The sequence below is a fragment of the Aspergillus uvarum genome (assembly GCF_003184745.1).
Source record: "Aspergillus uvarum CBS 121591 unplaced genomic scaffold BO82scaffold_84, whole genome shotgun sequence".
NCBI classification, from domain to species: domain Eukaryota; kingdom Fungi; phylum Ascomycota; class Eurotiomycetes; order Eurotiales; family Aspergillaceae; genus Aspergillus; species Aspergillus uvarum.
The window spans coordinates 1-22,670 of record NW_020291381.1 but is presented as its reverse complement, the minus strand read 5'-3'; the positions used below and the strand labels follow the sequence as shown (position 1 = coordinate 22,670).

The 22,670-nt window shown below is 52.2% G+C and overlaps 5 protein-coding genes across 5 annotated transcripts; 4 read left to right on the top strand and 1 right to left on the bottom strand.

Moving 5' to 3' along the window:
• Positions 1 to 685: 685 nt before the first annotated feature.
• Positions 686 to 2,663, top strand: BO82DRAFT_296188 (pyruvate kinase CDC19; the record flags this gene model as incomplete). Its single annotated transcript, XM_025631893.1, has 7 exons — positions 686 to 809; positions 905 to 949; positions 1,005 to 1,051; positions 1,103 to 1,183; positions 1,235 to 1,356; positions 1,451 to 2,284; positions 2,336 to 2,663. 7 exons carry the CDS (start codon positions 686 to 688, stop codon positions 2,661 to 2,663), a joined length of 1,581 nt encoding a protein of 526 aa, XP_025486659.1.
• A 1,332-nt stretch (positions 2,664 to 3,995) lies between these two features.
• Positions 3,996 to 12,268, bottom strand: BO82DRAFT_321703 (1-phosphatidylinositol-3-phosphate 5-kinase FAB1). The gene is made up of 3 exons (XM_025632741.1): positions 6,817 to 12,268; positions 4,558 to 6,765; positions 3,996 to 4,502 (listed from the first exon to the last, which is right to left on the bottom strand). The coding sequence occupies exons 1-3, from the start codon at positions 11,847 to 11,849 to the stop codon at positions 4,385 to 4,387; spliced, it is 7,359 nt and encodes a 2,452-aa protein (XP_025486658.1). The 5' UTR covers positions 11,850 to 12,268; the 3' UTR covers positions 3,996 to 4,384.
• A 530-nt stretch (positions 12,269 to 12,798) lies between these two features.
• BO82DRAFT_436592 (uncharacterized protein) lies at positions 12,799 to 18,799 on the top strand (the record flags this gene model as incomplete). Its single annotated transcript, XM_025641129.1, has 3 exons — positions 12,799 to 12,948; positions 13,006 to 13,446; positions 13,930 to 18,799. 3 exons carry the CDS (start codon positions 12,799 to 12,801, stop codon positions 18,550 to 18,552), a joined length of 5,214 nt encoding a protein of 1,737 aa, XP_025486657.1. The 3' UTR covers positions 18,553 to 18,799.
• Positions 18,800 to 19,386: 587 nt separating this feature from the next.
• On the top strand, positions 19,387 to 21,579 carry BO82DRAFT_204284 (uncharacterized protein). The gene is made up of 2 exons (XM_025630633.1): positions 19,387 to 20,316; positions 20,383 to 21,579. Exons 1-2 carry the CDS (start codon positions 19,587 to 19,589, stop codon positions 21,156 to 21,158), a joined length of 1,506 nt encoding a protein of 501 aa, XP_025486656.1. The 5' UTR covers positions 19,387 to 19,586; the 3' UTR covers positions 21,159 to 21,579.
• A 678-nt stretch (positions 21,580 to 22,257) lies between these two features.
• Positions 22,258 to 22,635, top strand: BO82DRAFT_296112 (uncharacterized protein; the record flags this gene model as incomplete). Its single annotated transcript, XM_025631890.1, has 2 exons — positions 22,258 to 22,434; positions 22,504 to 22,635. Coding segments are annotated over 2 exons (309 nt in total), but the record flags the coding sequence as incomplete, so codon positions are not given.
• Between the last annotated feature and the right edge of the window lie 35 nt (positions 22,636 to 22,670).

Genomic DNA, 22,670 nt, shown 5'->3' with positions numbered 1-22,670 from the left:
AGGGTAAAACCTCATGGATCATGGATCATGGATCATCCTCAACATGGAACCGAATTGGGAGAGTCGCCGGGGAGGTGTGCCTGAGGATTCCGCTCCGGTTGGCGGCGGGGTTTCCATACAGAATTCCCTAGTACTGGACGGAGATGTACACGGTAGCTGGCAGACTGGACTCGGGATGCTGGTTAAGCAGAGGATGATCCTCCTAGTTATTGGGATAGTTTCTCGAGAGTTGTAGAGTAGTAGTCCGAAGATAAGTCCAAGTTGCCATGAACGACAAGCCATTATTAATAATAGCAATGAGTTCAGTTACGTAGAAACGAAGGCACGAAGGCCAGCTACCCGTGGGGAACCGACCGAGAAGCTCAAAGGGGAGAGAAGAGCAACCTGGAAAAAACGGCTGCCAACATTTTTCCAGACCGAAGAACGGACCACTCGCTCACCCACACCCCTCTTGACTTGCTCTAGTCGGTCGCTCACTCACCGGATCCGCCGCTGTCCATCTTTTCTTTCCTATCTTTCCTCCCACCCCCCCCCCCCTCTCTCTCTCTCTCTCTTCTTCCCTTCTGCTTCTTCTCTTCCTCCTCCTCCTCTCTTTCTTTCTCTCCAAACCTCTCCTCTCTCCAATTTCACTCACCTCTTCTGATACTTTCCATCCGGTTCAGTACAGATACCTACCTTATCCAAAATGGCCGCCAGTTCCTCTCTCGACCATCTGAGCAACCGTATGAAGCTGGAGTGGCACTCCAAGCTCAACACGGAGATGGTCCCCTCCAAGAACTTCCGCCGCACCTCCATCATCGGAACCATCGGTACGCTCATCCTCCAGGCGCTCTGCATTGATTGCCATGCAGTAGAGCTTCAGCGACCATGATTTCGTCTGTAACTGACATTGCCCCGCTTCTAGGTCCCAAGACCAACTCCGCCGAGAAGATTAACATGCTCCGCAGAGGTACGTTGAACAGTATCCGACTCGGGGAGCTTCTGGGAATTAACCTGTAATCCAGCTGGTCTGAACGTCGTTCGCATGAACTTCTCCCACGGTTCTTACGAGGTGAGTAGTTGGCCTGAAGCCACCGCTCCGTCTTGATGCTGATTTCGATAGTACCACCAATCCGTCATCGACAACGCCCGCGAGGCTGCTCGCACTCAGGAAGGCCGTCCTCTGGCTATTGCTCTTGATACCGTAAGTGCTTCTAACCGGGCGCCACGAACAACGCATCTGACCCGACCGTAGAAAGGACCTGAGATCCGTACCGGAAACACCGTCGGCGACGCCGATATCCCCATCAAGGCTGGCCACGAGCTGAACATCACCACTGATGAGCAATATGCTACTGCCAGTGATGACAAGAACATGTAAGTCACTTCGCTGCAGGTGATGTTCGCGAATCACCACGTCGTCAATTGTGGGCGCACTCGAGTCGACGGAGACTGATCGACATCCTTGTAGGTACCTTGACTACAAGAACATCACCAAGGTGATTGCTCCCGGAAAGCTCATCTACGTCGATGATGGTATCCTGTCCTTCGAGGTTCTGGAGGTCGTCGATGACAAGACCCTGCGCGTCAAGTGCTTGAACAACGGCAACATCTCCTCCCGCAAGGGTGTCAACTTGCCCGGCACTGATGTCGACCTTCCCGCTCTGTCCGAGAAGGATATTGCCGACTTGAAGTTCGGTGTTAAGAACGACGTCGACATGGTCTTCGCTTCCTTCATCCGCCGCGGCAGCGACATCCGTCAGATCCGTGAGGTCCTCGGCGAGGAGGGCAAGGAGATCCAGATCATTGCCAAGATTGAGAACCAGCAGGGTGTCAACAACTTCGATGAGATTCTTGAGGAGACCGACGGTGTCATGGTTGCCCGTGGTGACCTTGGTATCGAGATCCCCGCCCCCAAGGTGTTCATCGCCCAGAAGATGATGATCGCCAAGTGTAACATCAAGGGTAAGCCCGTCATCTGCGCCACCCAGATGCTCGAGTCCATGACCTACAACCCCCGCCCCACTCGTGCTGAGGTGTCCGACGTTGCCAACGCCGTTCTCGACGGTGCCGACTGTGTCATGTTGTCCGGTGAGACCGCCAAGGGCTCCTACCCCTCCGAGGCCGTCAAGATGATGTCCGAGACCTGCTTGCTCGCCGAGGTTGCCATCCCCCACTTCAACGTCTTCGATGAGCTCCGTAACCTTGCTCCCCGCCCCACCGACACTGTTGAGTCCATCGCCATGGCCGCCGTCAGCGCCAGTCTGGAACTCAACGCTGGTGCCATCGTGGTCCTGACCACTAGGTAAGTGCCACGCTTCTGTCGGATCGAATGACATGCTGACATTCGATGTAGCGGCCAAACCGCTCGTTATGTCTCCAAGTACCGCCCCGTCTGCCCCATCATCATGGTCTCCCGCAACGCCAAGGCCTCCCGGTACTCCCACCTGTACCGTGGTGTCTGGCCCTTCCTCTTCCCCGAGAAGAAGCCCGACTTCAACGTCAAGATCTGGCAGGAGGATGTTGACCGCCGTCTCAAGTGGGGTATCAACCACGGTCTCAAGCTCGGCATCATCAACAAGGGCGACAACATCGTCTGTGTCCAGGGCTGGCGCGGTGGCCAGGGCCACACCAACACCGTCCGTGTGGTCCCTGCTGAGGAGAACCTTGGCCTGTCTGAGTAAATTCTCGATCCCAGGATACCGGCATTCGACCGGTGGATGATGCGATGAACGACAACGATTGGATATTAACGCGCCAAGGATGTTGTGTCTCTGGATATATCGTAGCACATGGTCTTCTCTCAATTTCAAACGCGACGATGACGGATGACGGAAGACCCCGAGTAGTGGACCCTCGACCGCGAGTGTCCACTGGGTCGGGGTTCGTTTCATGAGTCGGGGCGAGGTATGACCGAGCCGCACCTGGAGTGCGTGTCGGTTTTTGCTAGACGTCTATTCTTCTTCTGCTCCCCGACCCGTGCGTGCGCACTGGAGTGGGGAACCAGACTGGAGGTATCAGTTGTACTCTGCCTGCCATCTTTTCTGAGCAAATCGAAATCTTAGCCAGTTCTTCTTCGGGTGGGATTTTTTTCGCTTTGCCCAGATGCTGCGATCCCCAAAAAGCTAGAAGTAACGAGTTAATTCCTTCTTGCACATGTCAATAATTGCTTTGGTTCAGTATGATGCATTCCTTTTCCCATTCTTTCCCATCATTCACTTGTAGTCGATCGAGCTGTGTGTGTATGTTAGTATCCAAGCTGGTTGTACCCAACCTGGCTCTGGGTTAGTATTCAACAAGGGAGAGCAAGCACGCTCGCTGAGAGTGAGAAACGTGAAAATACTGCATGAGGGTAGCAGTTGCAGTTTAAGAGAGAAATGTAAGAAAAGAAAGATGACCTTGCGGGGGAGCACAAGGAAGAAGGAAGGAAGGAAGGAAGGAAGGAGGGGGGTCACGGTTGTTATGGAAAACCGATTACCCCGAAAGACCGAGGTCAGTTTTCTCAATTCCATTCTCAGCTTGTCTTCCCATGGAAACATTCGGGATATGGCTAGTATGAGTATGCGGGTGGTGGTGGTGGTGGTGGTGGACCGCGCGCCCTGATGCGATATGATAACACGTCCATCCAGCCAACCTGAGTCTAGGATCGCAAAAAGGGAGAACGAAGGGAAAGAAACGCAAATGATTTACAAAGATGAACTGCGACAGAGAAAAGAAAAAAAGTTCCTAATGCATGTGGGTGTGGACTGTGGACTGTGGTGGAGGGCAAATCAAATTCCCGCGTTGATGCAACCCGGGTTTTCCCGGGATCGGCCGGTAAAAGGAGCCTGAGCCAGTTTCGCCAGGAGTCGGGAGAACGGAAGTTACTTCACACTGTAGGGTTGCTGGCCCGGCCCGGTGCCCGGTTGGTTGGAGGGACTCGACTACTACTGCTAACTCACCGGTGAAGGTATTCTTTCTGTCCAAAGCCATGAATGTGTACAGTACATAGATCTACTATTCTATATCGATGAGTCATGTGGTAGATAGTAGTGTCTCATTCAATGATCATGATGATGCTCAAGCTGGTCGCTGGCTAATCTATCAAGTTTCAATTAATTACATTAAGGAGAGGGACCGAGGAAGTCGCCCGCTTGGGGAGAGCTCGGTGTAGTTGCACATGCAAACAAAGCCGCTTCGTGTGTTCCATGCTCAGTCGCTCACATATCATAGCAAATTGAATCAAAAGTAGGTCAATGCGGAAAAAAAGCAGTAAGTAACGAAGAAGGAACGTTCTGTTCTTTTATACATCACTTCGTGTCGTATCGTCGTGTCAGTTATGTATGCATGCTGGTTGTGATATTCATAAAGATATGACGCGCAATTAGAAAAGTGTTCCCATTCTTTAGGACGCTGGCAGAATGGTTCAGTGCGGCGTTTCGTCAACGGTCTCACCGTCGATGACTGAGTGACTGGCCGGGTTTGGGTAGTGCTCGACCGGAGCGTATCTGAAGGCTTGGGGTTGTTGGAATTGGTGCCAGCAACTACTAAGCAGTTAGCATCGTCCCACGAGCATGATTCCAGCAAACTGTGACCTACCTTGGTGCTTGGAGTACATAGCGGGCCATCGCCTCCCTGAAGCGACTCTTATACTCCTTTGGACTGGTGACAGTAGGTCGGTTCTTGCCACCGCCGGCAAAGCCACGATCCTTGATCCAGGACTCCAGCTTCTTGTCCCACGTGTACGTTCGAATGCAATCGATGACTCCGACAACCAGTTCCGACCGATTCTCGTCGATGGCGATCATGAGAGAGTAGTCCATCACATTTTGACGACCCAAAAAGAGGGTATCATTCCAGACACTTTGGCTGAGCAGCTTCTTCGAATGCTCCCGGACAAACAGCGGCGTTTCATAGATGAAGTCGACCATGTTCTCGTCGAGAAGCACCTCGTTGCGTTCTCCGGTGCTTTGCACCTTGCGATTCCTCATCGAGCCCTTGAGGTCGAAGATCCGCGTAGGGACTCGGTCGTAGAACAGGTTCTCCATCAATAGTAAAAACCAATTGAACTCCGTTCCCGTGGCAGGGTTTTTGATGATCACCTGGTAGAATCCGAACATCTTGGCAATTGCGGAGGGCAATTCGTGGAACAGAGCCTCAGACATGATCTGGAAGTATGCAGGGGCGAACTTCAAGAACGCCTGGGTTTCAATGGGCGACAATGACTTAAGGATGAAGCGGTCATCAAGGGTCTTCAGGAACAAGGACTTCGTCTTGCCTCCTTTCGAATCCCATTTCGCACAACGGGAGAGGGACTCCACGATCCGCTCCGCGACACCGCACTTTCTTCGTAGCGCGTCGAACTGTTCGGCGTAGAAGATCTTACAAAGCATCTTGGCCTGGCCTTCTTGGAATTGGTACTTGAGATGCGTGCCGGTAGACCGCAGCAGGGCGTGTTCCACCCGGGTTTCTTCAAAGGCCTCTGTGCCCTGGTCTGGGATTGCGACTTTCTCCTCCGGTTCCTCAAAGCGCCGCTGAATGGCCGTGAGCTTCTCCTTGTAATCGGACGAATCTAGCGCGAACGCTATCAGTGAGCTTGGTTCATCCTCACGAACGATAATGTCACAATCAGCGAAGACGTGGTCGGACATGGTGAGTGGGTAGTCGAGCGGAGTCCATCCACTGGCAGATCGCTCGGACCAGAAGTTTGTCAGCATCTTCAAGAGTGTGCTTCTTTCATGTTTCGGGAACTCCTTGAGGTCCATTTGCTCATCTTCGGGAGACCCCTTGATCTCGTCATTCGAATCGGTCCGCTGCAGATCATCGGTTGATGCTCTATCTTCATCACTGTGCGCATCTGCTTCACCGTCTGACAAGTTGTGCTCCTCATGAGTACCATCCTCGATGCCTGGTTTGGTTTCAGGAAGCTCCTGAGAAATAGAGTCTTTCCTGCCATCTTCCATTTCCTTCCCGAGTATGTCTTCACTGTTTCTGCTTGACTGGTCCAAAGGAATGCGCGACAAAAGCTCGTCTCCTTCGCCAGATGGCTCTCGCTCCTCTACTGCTTCCCTAACATTCTTATACACCTCCACGATGGGCTTGGAGGAGGCTAAAGGGAAAGCCCGGGAATGCGCGCCTTTAGCGGCGCGCTGGGCTCTTTCGCGTTGACGTTCCTTTTCAAATTCTCGGCTCAGTTGCTCGAAATGCCTCGCCAGGTTTGAGACCCGCGAGTTTCTCCGATTGGGAATCGAGCGTGGAATGAAAGATGGCCCGGGTGTCATCCTCCCGTTACGCATGGCATTAAAGCCAAACAATTTCTTGTCTCCGGGCCTGAACTTGGAATCCAAGGGAGGACTGGGCGTCCCATCCAGCGGATTTAACTTTCCCAGCGCAAGCTTCATGCCCCTCATAGGAACGCCGTCGTACGCTAGTTCTTTTTGCGGCTGAACTGGTTGTGTTTGAGAGCGGAACAAAGGCGGAGAAGCTGACTTCCCACTACGCCGAAGGAGACCTTCAGCCGGTCGTGGAATTGCCGACGGCAAACGGCTCGGAGGAGCGACTTTGATCACGTCTTCGCTCTTCTTCCTTGTGTGAGTATTAGATTCATCGGGTGATGGAGTCTCCGTGGGTTTCGCATCTGGTGCTGTGGGAATGACCATAGGCGGATGGGTCTCCACCGTCTCTAATGAGCTTGCCACAGAAGGCACCAAAGCTGAATGTTCAGGCTGAGCCGATGGCGTTGCGAGATCGAGGTGTTGAACCTCCTTTTCTGCCGCGAGCTCGGCTTGGGGAGGAGAGAAACGTGAGCTTACGGGGCTAGTTGAGATGGCCGAGGAGTCGATATCCTCTCTGCTCAACTCACTTCCCTGGCTGTGAGCTACATCCTTTCTGTTCGAGTGCTCCTCGACAACCGAAACGAGAACGTCCTGAGCCTTTTCGGGGGAGAGGGTCATGCGACGTGCTTGGCGGATCTTTTCTGATTCGAGACTTTGTCCGCATTCAATTTCGGTTGGGGTTGTTGGAGGCTCTTCGTTGGAGGAGATGGAAGTAGCATCCCTGTCCAAGAATATTTTCTTGAGTTGTAAAGTTGCTAGACGTCGGATATCTTTCTCCGAAGGGAAGAAATTCTTCTCAAATTCAGCGAAAGCAGTGTCCCATTCAACAACCTTTTCCTGGACCGCTCGGAGGACTTCGTTCAGAGGTATGACCTCCCAATATTGGGAATTGGTGTACTTCTCTTGAAGCTGCTTGACAATCATGGCGCTATCCTCGTTTGCCTTTCGGTTTAGGTTCTCAATCTCCTTCTTGCAGTCTTCCGCCAATTTTGGAATCACGCTTTCAACATTGATGCCCTTCAACCTGGCCTTCACCGAGGTCATGAATCTACCGATGCGTTGCTCCATTCTTTGATAGATCTCGTTCCTGAGTTTGAGGTCATTGTCCACTTTCCAGGTGACCCGAGTCCGAGGAACAATGATCTCAAGCAAATTAATGGTATCGTAGTGAATGCGGATGGCAACATCCTTGAAACCGAAGAAACGGAGATGATCTCGCTGTAAGTCATGAGGGCAAACGCCCGCTCGGGCATGCAAATTCTTGTTCCAGAACGAAAGCTCCAAATACTTCCCGAAGGAATACTTCCAGGTGCTTTCAGACATCGGAAAGACCTGCGTTTCATTGCCACAAACCTTGCAGCAGCTCCACATCAAAATGGTGTCCTGAAGGCCGCGGAGCTTCGAGGGATAGGGCTGTGTGAATATGCTTATTTGGGCTTCGCCGTGGACGTACTGACGATGATGCTCGAACATCCTTTTCTCGCAGCCGTTCGCAGTACAAACTGCGTTGGCATGTAGACAGATATCCTCTACATACTGCCCAAGCGTACAATCCGGTTCGAAAATCGCGTCACCGCCATGTTCATTGTAGTATTCCAAGGCGAGAAGATCTGGACCAGAACACGGAATCGATGTCGTAGTGCAGACAAGGCTAAACAGAACGACAATGTTCTGGTGCGCATAAGGATCAAAAAGACCGACGCTCCCAGCAACATAAGCCTCCCACTGTCGTTTCTGTGTTTGATAATGGTGAAGCGCTCGGTCATATTCAGCATCATGGGCTGCACGCAGAACTTCCTTGACCTTGGGTGGAGCTCCTTGCGGTGCCTCATGAACCATTTCGGGAGTAATGAGGATAAACTTTTGCGCTTTCGCCTTTTCATCTGAGGACAATCCAGAGTCGGGATCTTGGTCACGGAGACGCTTTAAGTAGGCCAGTCTGCGCTCCATCTCCCGAGCCCTGGCGAGCAAATAGGGAGGCTCAAATTTGACAAACGGCGAGGCAGACAAAATCTTTGTTTCATGGTCGTGGATGATTTCTTCGTAGTACGTCGGCATGGGAACATCATCTGGTACCTCAACGACTTCGCTGGGAGCCACCAATGCTTCTTGCGACGAATTGCTGGATTTCTTCTCGCCAGAGTCTCGGTCGAGTTCAATTTTCTTGTCGGGCTCGATATTTGGCAACGACGGCATCTGCGCGAATTCGTCTCGCATCAGACATGTTTCGAGCTTGAGGTTGTAAACAACATATGCCATGAATTCAGTGATCCGTTTGACCTTGGAAAGGACATTTCCGTCTCCTCCCCGCAGGACAATCGTACAGCCGAGTTCTTTGCGGCAGCCCGACAGGTACATGTATGTCTTCTTCCGACCATTGTACACATAAGTCTTGACGTCGAAGCTGCCACAGTCACTCGTCACAGGCGTGGTCACAAGCTTATCCATTGAAGTTATAATTCGTGTTTGAGTACAGCGAGAAACAGCTTCGAGGACCGACGATTTCACATTGTACGCGGTTGCGATATTAGCTTTGTCCAGAAGTTCGAGAGCCAGGCCAGACACGTTCTTCTCAACAAGGAGCAAGTTTGGTCGGAGAGCAGCAATGCGACTAACAAGATTCTCGAGGAACTCCCGTTCTTGACGAATCACGGGTTCCAAGCTCATAAAGTGCTGTTGATGTCGTGCGTACTCAAGTGGAAACGCGATGATCAAGATTTTAGGTTGCGGGATGCTTCGAGGCATACTCTTGAGTGCGAGATTCTTGGTAAAGACGAGACCCGAAACGTATGAGGTATCCCCAGGCCTACCGCCTGAGATCTTCTTGAGTTTGATGTAGTGACGAATGTCCATGTCATCACCACCCTGCACATCGGGGACAACCTCGTCAGCTGCCTTCAAGAGGATCGGGAGGAGTGCCGTTTCCCACTTTGACGCAGTCGGCACCGAAGCATCTTTCAGGAGTTGTTGTAGAAGTCTTCGGACGTGATGTAGACTAGCCTTGTTCAATTCAACCGGCGGCGCGCCTGCTCCCCTCATGGAGGAGCTTCTCGTCATTTTGAACCCACTTGGAGCAATCCCTATGGAAAATACATGAGCGACGTTTGTCGGTTCATGTGGGTTGAAGACACTATCTTTGGATGCTCTTGGAGAGTGACGCTGATGAACACTACTCGCAACGCTCAGGTTGCGACGCCGAGAAGCCCGGGGCAAGTTTACAGCTCTCGAGCTACTAAGACTTCCTTCATCACCGTCACGGTAAGAGAAATTGAAATTGGTAGTGCTTCGGTCTCCGAAAGCAGACCGTCCCTTCTTCATCGCCGCGAGTAGCCCGCCAAAGGTGGTTCTCTCACTTTCACCGCCGCTTTTGGACAATGATCCCTCGGAAACTGCAGACAACAAGTTGGGCTGTTCATCGCCGCTGGAAGCGTCATCAGAAAGATACTGTGCCAAGTCAGGATCAATAATATTATCTTTGTGGAACGCGGGAAGGCGCTGTTCGCGGGTAGAGTCATCTGCATGGCGCCGTTGGAATGGAGCTCTATCATCATGAAATGGCTTAAAGTTGCGAATATATTGCTGACGCGAGTGATGGCGTTTGTGGCCCATAGAATGAGGTCTTCCGCTTAATGTAGACTTTAACGATCTCGAGGAGGTAGGCCTAGTCAATGGCCTGTCAGGACTAATCTCGAGAACGGCAGAGCGACGGTTGTGCCCTTCACCTGCACGTCTCGTTGCTGGAATGGCCATAGTGGGGGTCTTCATGACATGTTCGATGGACTGAGAGACGATTGAGGACGTGTCGTCGTCATCCGGCGGCATGCGTGAGTATATACTTGCTCCAAGCTCAGAAACCCGAGGGTTTATCACAATAGGGCTTTGTTCACTATCGGAAAATTCGGAGGAATCATCGTCATGACCATTGATCATAGCCTCACAAGGTTTGCAGACACGAATGGTACCGGGTTGACCGAACCTGTCACCGGGAATCAGGAGTGTACATTTCGAATCAAAAATCTGGCCACAGGTCCGACAGTGATGTTTGCGTCGGAAAGTGGAAAATGTTTCTCCACAATGGAAACAATCCTTTGCGTTCTCATCCCGCATCCAAAACTCCTTACTGAGTAGTTTGCTCCTTAGCTGGGACATGACGCCGTCGCCTCCACCATGAGATCGCCGACTTCGCCCATCTTGGCTAGAAACTCGTTCCACGGCCGTATTTAACGGAGGTAGTACTGGCGTCCCAGAGGTAGACTCTCCTGTTGAGGCTTGAGACGCCACATATCCGGGTAAGCGACTGGCACTAGATATAGAGAGTCTGTCGCCAGGTTTCTGTTTGACAGGAGCCTTCGCTGGTTCTTTCGAATGGGAGCTACCATCAGTCAAAGGCACTGAGGCGTTGATGCCCAATGGCAATTTTCCCTCGGGCAGAGATCCTTCGCCGTGGTTGGAGACTTGGCTGACGCTGTTTGTCCTCGATCCAGACGCGACAGTTGATCTTTCAGGTTTGAAGGAAGCGGCCGAGTTTGACCTCAATCGTTCATGGGGCAACGATATCCCATCTGGACCAAGATCAACCGACCTTTTAGCCTTACGCAATGGGCCAGGTAAATTGGCTTCTATGTGTCCCTCCGACCTTCTGAAATAATCGGGGGGTTGACTACCCGCTGTGGAGGACCTGCTAACTTCCTGGCCATCGTAGGCGCTAGAATGCGACTTGATCTGCATAAGCGGAGAGTTCGGTAGACGTTGGCTCCAGCCCGACGAGCTTAGAGATGCAGTGTGAGGGCCTTCTTCCTTGTCCGTACCAGCGGAGTCAACCGTCTGCAAGCTGTTGGTGGAGAAGTTGGCTGAGGCATTACTCGAGTGAAGAAGTGGTTCTTTGACAGCGTTTACATGAACTTCCGTGACTGTGGGGTCCACAGCCAACGCACTGCCTGTAGTCTTTGGCAAGGGCGGGACGGGAGATTTCAAGGCCGGCTGTGGCAAGATGGAAGCTTTTGAGGATATACTCGTTGCCTTGGAAGAAACCTTGGAGCTCTTCGCCAGTCCCGACGGGGGCGGGCCATTTTGAGCGGAGAGGTTCCCCGGCACCGGTGAGTGTAACCTTGACCCTTGAGATGAACCCGGATGGTAATGCTGCGACTCTGCGACCGAGTCCGGGGCAGATCTGGGGAACGAACGTTCTGACGGAAGCGGACTTTTGAGGCCAGGGTCTTCGGTCGAGGTGTTGTTCGATGTCTTGCCCACCCCGCCAACAATCCCACCCACTGATGTTCGGAACCTAGTATACAGCCCACTTAAACCTCCTTGCAGCTCGCCTGACAAACTCTTCTCGTCGACGACCGAGGTCGGAGCCGGTGGACTGGTGAAGTCGTTGAAGACGGTGAGGGTATCGGACTGATAGGCGGCGCTATGGATTTGATCGAGAGTTGCATTTAGGCTTTCGCGTTCAGCTTGTGTTGAAATAGATGCTCGAGAGCCTCGGCGACCCAGAGGAAGGAAGACTGACGATGCAGATGGGCTCGACGTCCCTTGGGATCGTTGGGACGCCATCCAAGCCCCGTCACGTCCACACACACACACACACACACACACACACACACACACACGGACACGGGTGGCACAGAGAAAAGTATCGCCCGCGGGGGGACCTTATCGGGTCGACCTCACAAGTTTAGGAGGAGTAAGGGTTGGCAAACATTCGAAGTATCTTGCTGGGGCGGAGCTGAGTTGCTCGGTGATCGGAGTCTGTGCGGTGAGGATCCATGCATGGAGAGGTCGACTCCACATCATCTGGAGTTGTTTATAACGAGTGGGTTTCTCGGGAGGAGGGTCGGACTGTCAGACAATCAGATAGTCAGACAGTTCAGTTCCGCGTCGAGGGACAAGAGGCAGACAAAAGGCAAAGTTTTGACTTTTGCTATGACAACGGGGCGACAGGTGGAGAAGGCAACTCGGGAGGAAGTTGGAAGATTATTCGGTGATTCATTGTCTAGACTCGGCGACACAGGCGACACAGAGACAGAGAGGAGGGACAAGCAAAAGCCGCAGGGATTGGGACGAAGCCCATGACATGTGCCGCTGCCCAATGACGTGGTTTGCGGCATCGGGAGGGGCTGTGGCTGGTGACTTTCAGGTTATAAGTTAAGTTGTAAGTGATGGATAAGCATGCGCCACACAGAAGCGAAGGCGGTCAGACGCGTCAAATCGACAGAGCTCGCGTTACACGGCGATCAAGGTGAAAGGGGAAAAAAAAAGCATGGTTTCTAAGAGAGGTGGTGTTGTCGTTTTGCTCTCGATTTATCATTTCATATCAACTTAATGGCTGCTGTGGACCTTACCTAGTAGTGATTCGGACAGATCAGTGACTGTCACGCTACTTGCATAACTAAAGCATTTTCGTATGCAGACACCAAATGTCAGATCTTTGGTTTGATTTGTATCTCCGCCCAGGCTACTATGCGCTGCTGTAGCAGCACATTAGACGAGTTTCCCCTCCATGATGGATACTCCAACGAAATGGATAGCTTCGATGATTGAACGCCTCCTGAGCTCCTATTTGAGTAAAACTTCGGTCAAAATCCCTTTTGAGAACGACCAGAGCAACCTCCGCTTCCGGATCGATGCCATCAAGAGTGTTCTGGTGAACAGTGTGAGCCACCCTCCCCTTCCTAGATCTCGCAGCACTGACAAGAAACTCTTCCGGTAGTGTACGGAAGACCGACACTTTAACAAGCTCAATGTGACTGACTCAGACGCCCAAGTCGAAGCGATCTTTTCCAGAGAGGCGCTGGAGGACTATCAGAAGAGATACTCACAGCATCCGTTCAGCAAGGAGGAGATACGAGGATACCGTGTTCAGCTGGAGGACTTTGAGCTAGTCTTGGAGTATACCACGGCAACCCCGAAGGTCCATCTCTATGTCCAACGTTTCAAGGTAGAATGGGGCTCGGCCAGGCTCAAGACCCCCTCAAAGGGGAAGACCCTTCGGAAACATCCGGTTTATAAGTTGATGCAAGATGCGTCCAGAGATGCCAAGCAATCTTTGCAGCATATCATGGCGCCTGCCCCTCGAGCCAAGGATTCGTTCTCTTCGCAGACCCATCAGTCGTTCCAAATGCCTGCCTCGCAGAATGGTTTCATGTCCCAGGTATATCCAGCTCCTCAGGCTCAGGCTACGCAGCATGCGCCACGCCCGGACACAAGTGATAGGGTCTCTACTCTTCTTGCAATGCTAGATCAGCGGGTTGGGATTAATAGCCCTTCGGATCAGCTGAGTCGCATAACTCCCCTCCCTCCGATTCCGAACCACCAGCATGGCACTGCTGTACCCACAGCAATGGCAAACATACCATCTACCAGGTATTATACTGCAGAGCATGCCAGGGCTGGTATAGACATCGCGCCTTTGCCCTTTACCGTGCTGGGTGCAACCGCGCAACCCGTCCCCCGCCCATCGAGCAATCAGTTCCTTCGGATAGCTTCGCAGCCTCCCACCACGGACAGCGAATCTCTGCCCAGAGTATCAAGGAACTCTGCGCCGCCAAACGGTCGCTCTGAAGCAGAGCGACTGCCACAGCCAGCAGGATTGTCTCAGAAAGGCGCAGAGAAAAAAACTAACCTCTCACTACAGACGGCCCAACAGTCTCACAGGGCGGTAGTTAATGAGAAGCAGCCACTGGAGAAACCGGGACTTTGCCTTGAAGACCCCTGGAAGGATTTACCTCGAATTGAGGAACGGGATATTCGTATACCCAAGGACCAACAGGATTTACTAGGGTTACATAAGCGTCGCTGGATACCACCTCTACCCGGGGAAAGCAAACCACAAGGCCACGTACCGCCTCGTCTACTTGCTCAGTGGAACACTATTGTGTCGCGAAGATGCCGCGCCGCTAGGGAAAGGTCACCGAAACAAGCAACACCGGAATCGTCTCCATCTGAACGGCGTCCACTTGATTCTCCCAGCCCCACACCTCGAGCCGATTCAGACTCAGAAGGCGAGCCTCTGACGTCGCAGTGGTCAGAAAGCTCCCCGGAACAGACTATACGTCGACGTCCAGCCCTGCCTGAAGATAGTAGCCCAATAAGAGGGAGCCCGCGCAGGCTAGGGCGAAATGCACCGTTGGTAGATAGACCCGAAGTGCAAGCGGATCGTATGGCCGAAAAGTCTATTCCGGAATCCCGTCAGCGTGTTCTAAGCACGGGGTCTGAGAATCCAGGGGACGTTGCTGGTCGGGCCAAAACAGGTATACATCCTACTCGGCGAAGCATCACAGTTCGAGACCATAGTCTACGAGATGACTCGGATGGAGACAGTGATGACTCCATGATGGACACCTCTGTGCCTTGTCCACTTGGAGTCGAACTATCTCAGTTGCAGTTTGTCCGTCAGTCGGAGCAGGAGATAACCAGCTCAGGCCCGTCTCTTCCTGCGCCTGCTACACAAGATCAGGTGCAGGTGCTGGACACCCCCGAGACCAACTTGAGACGGTTTCGCCATTCTCAGCCCGAACTGAGTAGCAAAGCCCCGCAAATGCAGGCCCCTAGTACCCAGTCACCCAGTGTAGACAAATCTTCATCTCAGTCACGAATTCTGAATTCTATCGGGAGTAGCACCAACAAGGAGTCTTCTTTACAAAGTCTTCCACATGATCGATCCCAGGGCACTAACGCGGAAATCCGAGTGGACATTGTTGGGACGCAGATGAGCAGTCGGGACCTACCAACGCAGGACCCAACGCCGTGTTCTACCGCAGATGTGGTTCTAGATTCAAGTGCCCCGAGACTGAGTGAAGCGAGTGTGATCATGGAAGTCGTACTGCCCTCGTCTCTGCCGCTCGAGACCGATAGTCAAAAGGAAGCTAGCTACGATTTTCTGGCACAGAGATCATCAAACCGGCATTCCGTGGGAGTGGTCTCGAAACGTCCTGCGTCTGCTCTCGAAGACGAGGCATATGGCCCATCCAAACGACCTCGAACGCAGCCGCCTGAAACAGCGCACGGACCAGCTTCCAGCGCATTGCATCGACAGAGTCCCCGCGATCCCGCTGATAGCTGGGAAGCTCATCAGACTTATGGGAAGTTCTGTCGTAATTATCCAAACTATACTGGCGACTTTCATCACTTCTCCAAGCTCTGCTTTAAGCTTCAGGCTGTGCGAGCTAAGGGCCACCTGCAACGGTCTTTCTTATGGGATGACTTCATTATCAAGTATCTCGAAGATTTTCCTGGCTATATACAGCAGAGCCAGGTATCGGAATCAAAGTCCATGGATTACGAAGACTATTTTGCATGTACTTTTTCCCGACCTATATACAAGAAGCGAAGCCTGACAGCGCAGGGTATCGCGATTGCAGCAGCACAGTATGACCCAGCCAACGAGGATCATGTGCCTGCTCCTGTACCTGCCCCGGCACCCAGGCCAGACACATCGTTTACTGGCAGTCTTGTGGACCGCTTCACTAACCTGAAAGCTGACTCTTTCGAGCCGGGGAGCCAGGCTACCTTATCCGACACTGACATGGATATATCGTCTGTAATGTCGTCACCCACTCCCCATCGCCAGCCTCAATCTGTCGCCCAGGCCGGGAATTGGAATATGACACGCCATAGAGAGCAAAAGCACACCGAGGAAGATGCGTCTTCTGACCTTGCCTCAGCAGAGCGGCTTGTAATACCTACTAGCTCAGCCAGCGCTTACGAGTCCGCTCTGGAATATGCCCCCATACACGATGGATTTACCGCTTTCGAGAAAGAGAATGCTCCGGAGTCTAGTGGCCTAGAAAGTGGGCAGATATCTAAGGCGGCGACACCAACTCCAGGCAACCAAGTGTCAACAATCGAGACTGCGCAGCACGAACAGCACACAGGGTGGCATTACATGGATGATCGAGATACAACTCCAAAACCAGCGGAACCAGTTACCGTGGTTGAGCCCGAGCAGCACGCTTCGCAAGTCGAGGACAATTCAGTGGCTGATCGCGACGACACCTCAACACCCACGGAATCGATCATAGGGCTTGAATCCCAGCACCACGCCTCGCAAGTCGAGGACAGTTTGATGGCTGATCGGGACGCCACTCCGACACCGGTGGAGCAAATTCTTGCTGTTCAGTCTCAAGAACATGCTTCGCAAGCCGAGGACAGCTTGGTGGCCGATCACGACGTCACTCCAACACCAGTAGAGCCAATCATCGCTGTTCAGTCTCAGCATGAATCTCAAACTAAGGATCGCACTGTGACTGATCAAGCTGCTGAGACGACAATTCCCAGTCATGTCGAGATCAGCCAAGTTGACGAGCTTGAGGGCAGTCAAAATATCTCAATGGGCGAGCTGGAAAGCACAGATGGATCTATCCTGGAAGATGCTGAAAATATGGAAGGCCAAGAGTCGGAATCGGTGGTCTCAGAAGAAGACCTGGAAGTGATCGGTGCAAGGAACGCAGCACTGTCTTCCGTGCTTGAAACGAATGCCAAGAAACCTGAAGATGCCCACGCTGCCGTCGATAAGGGTTTTGAAGGAGTGGACACAGCAGAACACCCGCCATTATCGATTGCAGCTAAGGAAGAAAACAAGTCGATTGTGGAAGACATTCATGGCACAGTCGGCCAGGAAGCCGAGGATATGGACTCAGCGGAGCACCTCGAACCCGTCCCCGCAGCGGACCAAGCAGGGCCCACCACCGTGGGGGAACAAGATCAGTCTCAGGCCCACGACACACCTGACCAAGAAAGCCAAGATGTCGATATGACAGTAGAAAGTCAAGAGTCGTCGAATTCAAACACGCAAGACTCTGTTGGCCAAGGAACTACGCCATTGGACGTAGCAGAACAGCCACAGGCCATTCTTGCAGACAAGGCTGGGTCTCACGAACCAGAAGAGCATAATGAGTCGACAGGGCAAAGCTTACACGATACCACTGACATGGAGGTCGAAAGAGTCGGTTCAGCGAAGCACTCGCCGTCTGATGCAGCAGGGGAGCTAAATGGCTCCGAGGCGGAAGAACACGATGCGCCGATAAATCAAGACACTCCTACCGTTGATCACAGAAATTGGGCCTCCGAAGGACGGGGAGAACACGACCAATCGGTCATCCAGGACATCCAGAACTCATTTGATCAGGAAAATGGAGAAATGGACTCAGCAACAACCTCACATTCTATTGTTGCAGAGGATAGGGCAGAGCCCGCCCAGCCGGAAGTGCAAGAGGTGCCCTTTGCCGGAGGCACCAATGATGTGCCTGCTCAAGCGCCGGGTGCGATAAATCCGGCTAAGCGAGACGCTGTTGTTGCAGGGGATGAAACAGTATCTGCCAAGCAACAATCGAAGCCCTCGGACGCGGACGCGGAGACTGGGAGCGCGGACGAAGATCTGCATTCAGTTCCTGCAGTAGACGAAGCTGCATCTGCCAGGCGACCTCTGATAGAACAATCGGAGCCTTCTGACGCTGAGGCTGAGAGCGCTGACAGAGAGCCGCGCCATGTCATGGTTGCGGTCGAACCACGATCCGTCAGAAATGGTTCGGTTAAGTTAGAAGGGCCCTTCGATGCTGATGTGGAGAGCGTTATTGAGCAACTGCACTCTGTTCTTGCAGGGAATGAAGCCAGCGCTCCCGAACAAGCTTCGCCAGGTCCAGCAGAGCACTCGGACATTGATATGGACAGCGATACCGAGCTTCTGCCCTATGTCCTGGCGGAGCACGCAGCCGGCTCGGCCGAACACGCTCTAGTAGAACCGGCCGAGCACTCGGATATTGTCATGGAGAGCGAAGTGGAGCTTCTGCTCTTTGACGATAAAGAGGATAGAGCAAGCTCTACTAAGCAAGCACCAGTATCTCCAGAAATGCACTTCGACCCCGAAACTGCGGGTCCAGCCGATCCCAACGCGACGACAGCGTCCGAGTTCGAGGAGGATGAGGAAAACGGTGACTCCATGTGCATTGAGGAACACCACGAGACCGCCAGCATCGAACTCGGCGAAGAACCGCCGTCCCCGCCGCCCGCTCCTCCACCGCAAGCGCAGCCCGAGACCGCATCCGAGGCGGAGAGTGACACTGATGACATGAACGAGAACTGGTTCCTGTCCCTCCGCCATCTCCGTCCGACAGGATCGGTCTGGTCGGACGACCCCAATACACCCTTCAAGCAGTGGGTTCGAGCCGATCAAGCGATTCTAAGTGAGCGTGACCGCCGCGGCGGGGCGTACCTTCCTGTCGATGCGAAGGGGGTGATTCAACGACCGGACTATCGATGACTTCTCATTTTCGAGGCTTGTAGTTCCTACTCTTCTATCTCGTACTTTCATTTGTATTTCGGTGCATATCATTACGTGGGCTTAATTTGTTATTTGGCTGATAAAAAGCGGGCGACATGAATTAGATGATTATCCTCGGATTCGATGAGTGGAGAGCGGTTCAAGTTCGAATATGGATCCAGGTTTATGACTACTACATATTGTATTCTACTAATATGCTGCTGCTTGGTTCGCATCGGATAATGATACCCAAATTGTACTTCGTCCGCGGATACTAGGTAACTTAGCAATAGTCCTACTCTTTAAGCAAGGTCTGGCCGCTTGCCGGATTCTAATTCCGGATTCTGATGTGCTGCGGAAGGTCCGTGCGCCAAGCATCCATAATGACGTAAGCAGAAAGACCCAACCTAGGTCGGAGCAAATGTAAATCCGCTTCCGAAAGACGCGTCGCCAACTTCCCCCGGGCTCCTTATCCACCTTCCTTCTTCTCTTCCTTCTCTCCTTCTCTCCTTCATCCTCTCACTTGTGACGAAATCCATCCCCCACTTAGGGGAAGTATTTGCTGCTTGCCGCTCTCGCCGCCAGGCCTGCCATTCCTGTGTTCTCATAGGACTCTCTGATTTCATTTATTGACTTCAGATTGGGCACGCTCTCGTGACCAGGCCGCAAGAAGCATTTACTACCTTTACTCCTCTCATTCTCCCCTTCATCCTCTCACTTGTGACGAAATCCATCCCTCACTTGGAGGAAGTATTTGCTACTTGCCGCTCTCGCCACCAGACCTGCCATTCCTGTGTTCTCATAGGACTCTCTGATTTCATTTGTTGACTTCAGATTGGGCACGCTCTCGTGACCAGGCCGCTAGAAGCATTTACTACCTTTACTCCTCTCATCATCGTTGTTGATTTCATGCACGTATCACACGAGTCAGGGCTGCTCACTTCGTCTTCAAAAGCCTGGGTGGGAAAGGGCAAACTCGATTCATCGAGGGTTTTCGACTTCTTTAATCTGGCTTATCTTGCAACGACAGGACTATGACCGACTCATCATCGACAAACACGCCGTGGGCCTCACGCGTGAAGGCCGTTCTGGTTTCTACATCTCCTCGCGAGAATCCCTCTCTTGCTGGTTTTCGTCTTGCCTATGATAAGAATACTAACAAAGGATGCATATCTCTCAGTATCAAGGCACATCTATCGAATCGTCTGAGCGGTGAAGAAGATACGTTGATATTGAGAATCCCTCCCGAGTCGGTCAAGACATGTAGCTTGATCTCGGCCAGCGACGAAACACTTTGTTCAGACTATTTTGCTTCGAAACTTCCGACGAGAGTAAAACACGTTCGGGACGTCTCAACACTGACACTGGAATTTGTTCGGGCGCCTGCGGAGGGGACGGTTCTTTGCCCGTCTGAGATGTCGTCTCCACTCTCCGCGACTCATGGAGATTGGAATTTCGCTGCTTTTGCAAGGATATGTGAATTCAAATCTCTACGTATCCATTTTGCCGCGCGACAGTTTGTGGGTGGCGAACTCGGGATGCTGAAGGCTTTCGTCCGTGGCCTTGAGACAAGAAGCCTTAAAGCAGTATCTTTCGATGACTCTCGTCAAGGTCTGGTCGTAAGAGTTTGGAAGGATCTGAATGTGTTGCTTGAGCGACCGCCAGACTATGAGGAGCCTGCGTCCGAGCAGGTCAAGCAAGCGGATCCACCCCCGTATAATGAGGAACCCAAGTCAGCGCATGTAGGTGGGAAACGGGCCCGAGGTATTCTATCATCTAGTAGTCCTTGTACTTTAAGCCTTCTACAGTAGCTTTGTTAATCGTATATAGACCACTCGTTAATCCCATCATCCGAGGATGACAGACGAAAGAGACCGCTCTTTACATCCCCGGAACCGCCCTGCTGTCCCACCGAAATCAATACACCTAGTACTCTCCCGCCTACCTCGCCGGCCTCAATCCGGCCAACCGACTTTACACGCCGTTCCTCTCCAAGCTGTACGGAGCGAGCCACACTTGCACGTCTCGAACATATGCTCCGCGGTGCTTCTGCTGACCTGATCTGTAAATTATTGATTCGATTAGCCAGTCGATGTCTACACGCTATACCCGGGGATCCCGAGAGTCATCGGGTGTCTGATTCCGAGAAAGTCATGTGTGCCCAGGTGGAATCCATGGAACGCCGCCTCGAACGCATTGTCGAGGAGAAGATCAAGTGTTTCATCGAACCACATATCCTCAACGCGATTATCGACAGTGCTGTAAGCGAGTGCCGGGATCAGTTCTTGGATGACTGCCACCTTCACGAGACCGAGTTTCGCGACCAGGTGGAGGACAGTAACACCGAGGTTCGCATTACCGCCAACGATTGCATGAAGGAGATGGAGGAACAAGCCCAACGGCATCTGGAGGAGATCAAAGAGCAAGCCCAGCAGTATATGCACAAGATCGAGGATCAGGGAACCGAGGCGGAGCTGTTGGCGGAGAAAAAGATCGCGGGATTAAAGCGTTGCTTGCAGATGTCAGCGCCGTCTCTACCTACTCACAAATCAAGGCCTACTAGCCAGGAACTTACTAGCCCCAAGGGCAGACGCAACTCCATCTAGTGCTTTGATAGTCGGCATGCATCTCTTGGCGTTGTTGTCGTGGACTTGGGTTTTTAGGCTCACGAGATGATCAGTGAAGGGACCAGCATCTAAATCCTGCCAGGTTTTTGGAGGGATATCTGAAGCACTGAGTTTAATGAATGTTCTTCCAGGAACTCAGTCAAGGTTGCCCCCTCTGCAGTTCCCGCCAATGATCTTCAGTGCCGCACAAAGGGCCGGCCGGCCCTAAGTCCAGTCAGGTTCCGTCCCGATCAGACCCAAAGTGACGACTCATGCCTAAGGTAGGCAGTTCAAGGCATACTAGAAGTAAGCCTAGGTGCCTACAACCGAGGTAGCTCAATGGACATTGGGTGGGCTCGCTGCCAGTCATGGATACACGGACTTTGCAAGGACTTCCATACACGCAAGATGGAGAGCAACAACAAGATACCTTCTAGGTTTTAAGTATGGGCTGATTTACAAGAATGGTTGGGGCGGAGATTGGAACTGCACCAGGCTGCAGGGTTTTTAGGGGGCAAGGGTTCAAAGTGCTGTGGGAACCAGGTCCGAGAGTTCAAAGAAGAGTCCAGTAGATATTACGATCCTAGTGTAATTACATGTCTATCGTATAGATGAGCTGGGAATCTCACCCTGTGTATCTCAGCCTAGAAGCTCTCTCCCCTCTGTTTCGCACAGTGCTAGAGCGGCCTCATTTTCTGATATGGACATATACTGCTCCACCACTCCAGCGAGCACATACGACCATAGGGTGTGGAAAATAGGGCTTCCCGTCCGCTCAGCCGTACTCAAGCCACCTATTGAACGCGGCCGAGTGGGATATGAGCCCTTTCTCAGTCGCTGCTTTATGGGTGAGCAACGCTAAGACGAAGAGTGAGTGCGGGTGATTTGGGTGATGTTGTCAAGAGCGTGGGTGAGCGGGGTGAGCAGGGTGAGCAAATGGGTGAGCGATTGAGTGACCAAGCGGGCCAGCCAGGCAACCAAGCGAGAAAGATTTTGAAGTTAAATAGGGCATTTGACCTGGTTGTCCATTCTTTTTTTTTGTTCGATGAACTCATGCTCAGTAAACAACTTGAAAAGTGATACCATATCGAAACTCGGCATGTCACGTGACAACAAATCAGGCGAGGAGCAGAGGCGGAGAAAGGTTGAGGAGCTCCGAAAAATCGGTGAATTACGTGGTTTTACTACAGAGTACCAACAAATTACAAAACGGAAAGAGAATGAGATATGTCACAAGAAGAGAGCACCGGCTACTGATGAAAGATACAACAGAGCTGTTGAGAATTGGAAAATGTAAGTAATGAAAATTCTTTTCTACTATGTATACAGACATCACTGACTCCAGACCAGATGGATGATGACTCAAGGTGAACCTGAAGACAGGTATTTCTCCAAGGTGGAGCCAGATCCCCCCAGCCAGATCTTAAAACTCTTTTCTGAGAGTTTTATCTGTCTACGTGAAGGAGACCCACCCTCTCAACATAGTGTGGATTATAACTTATCCTGCTTTAT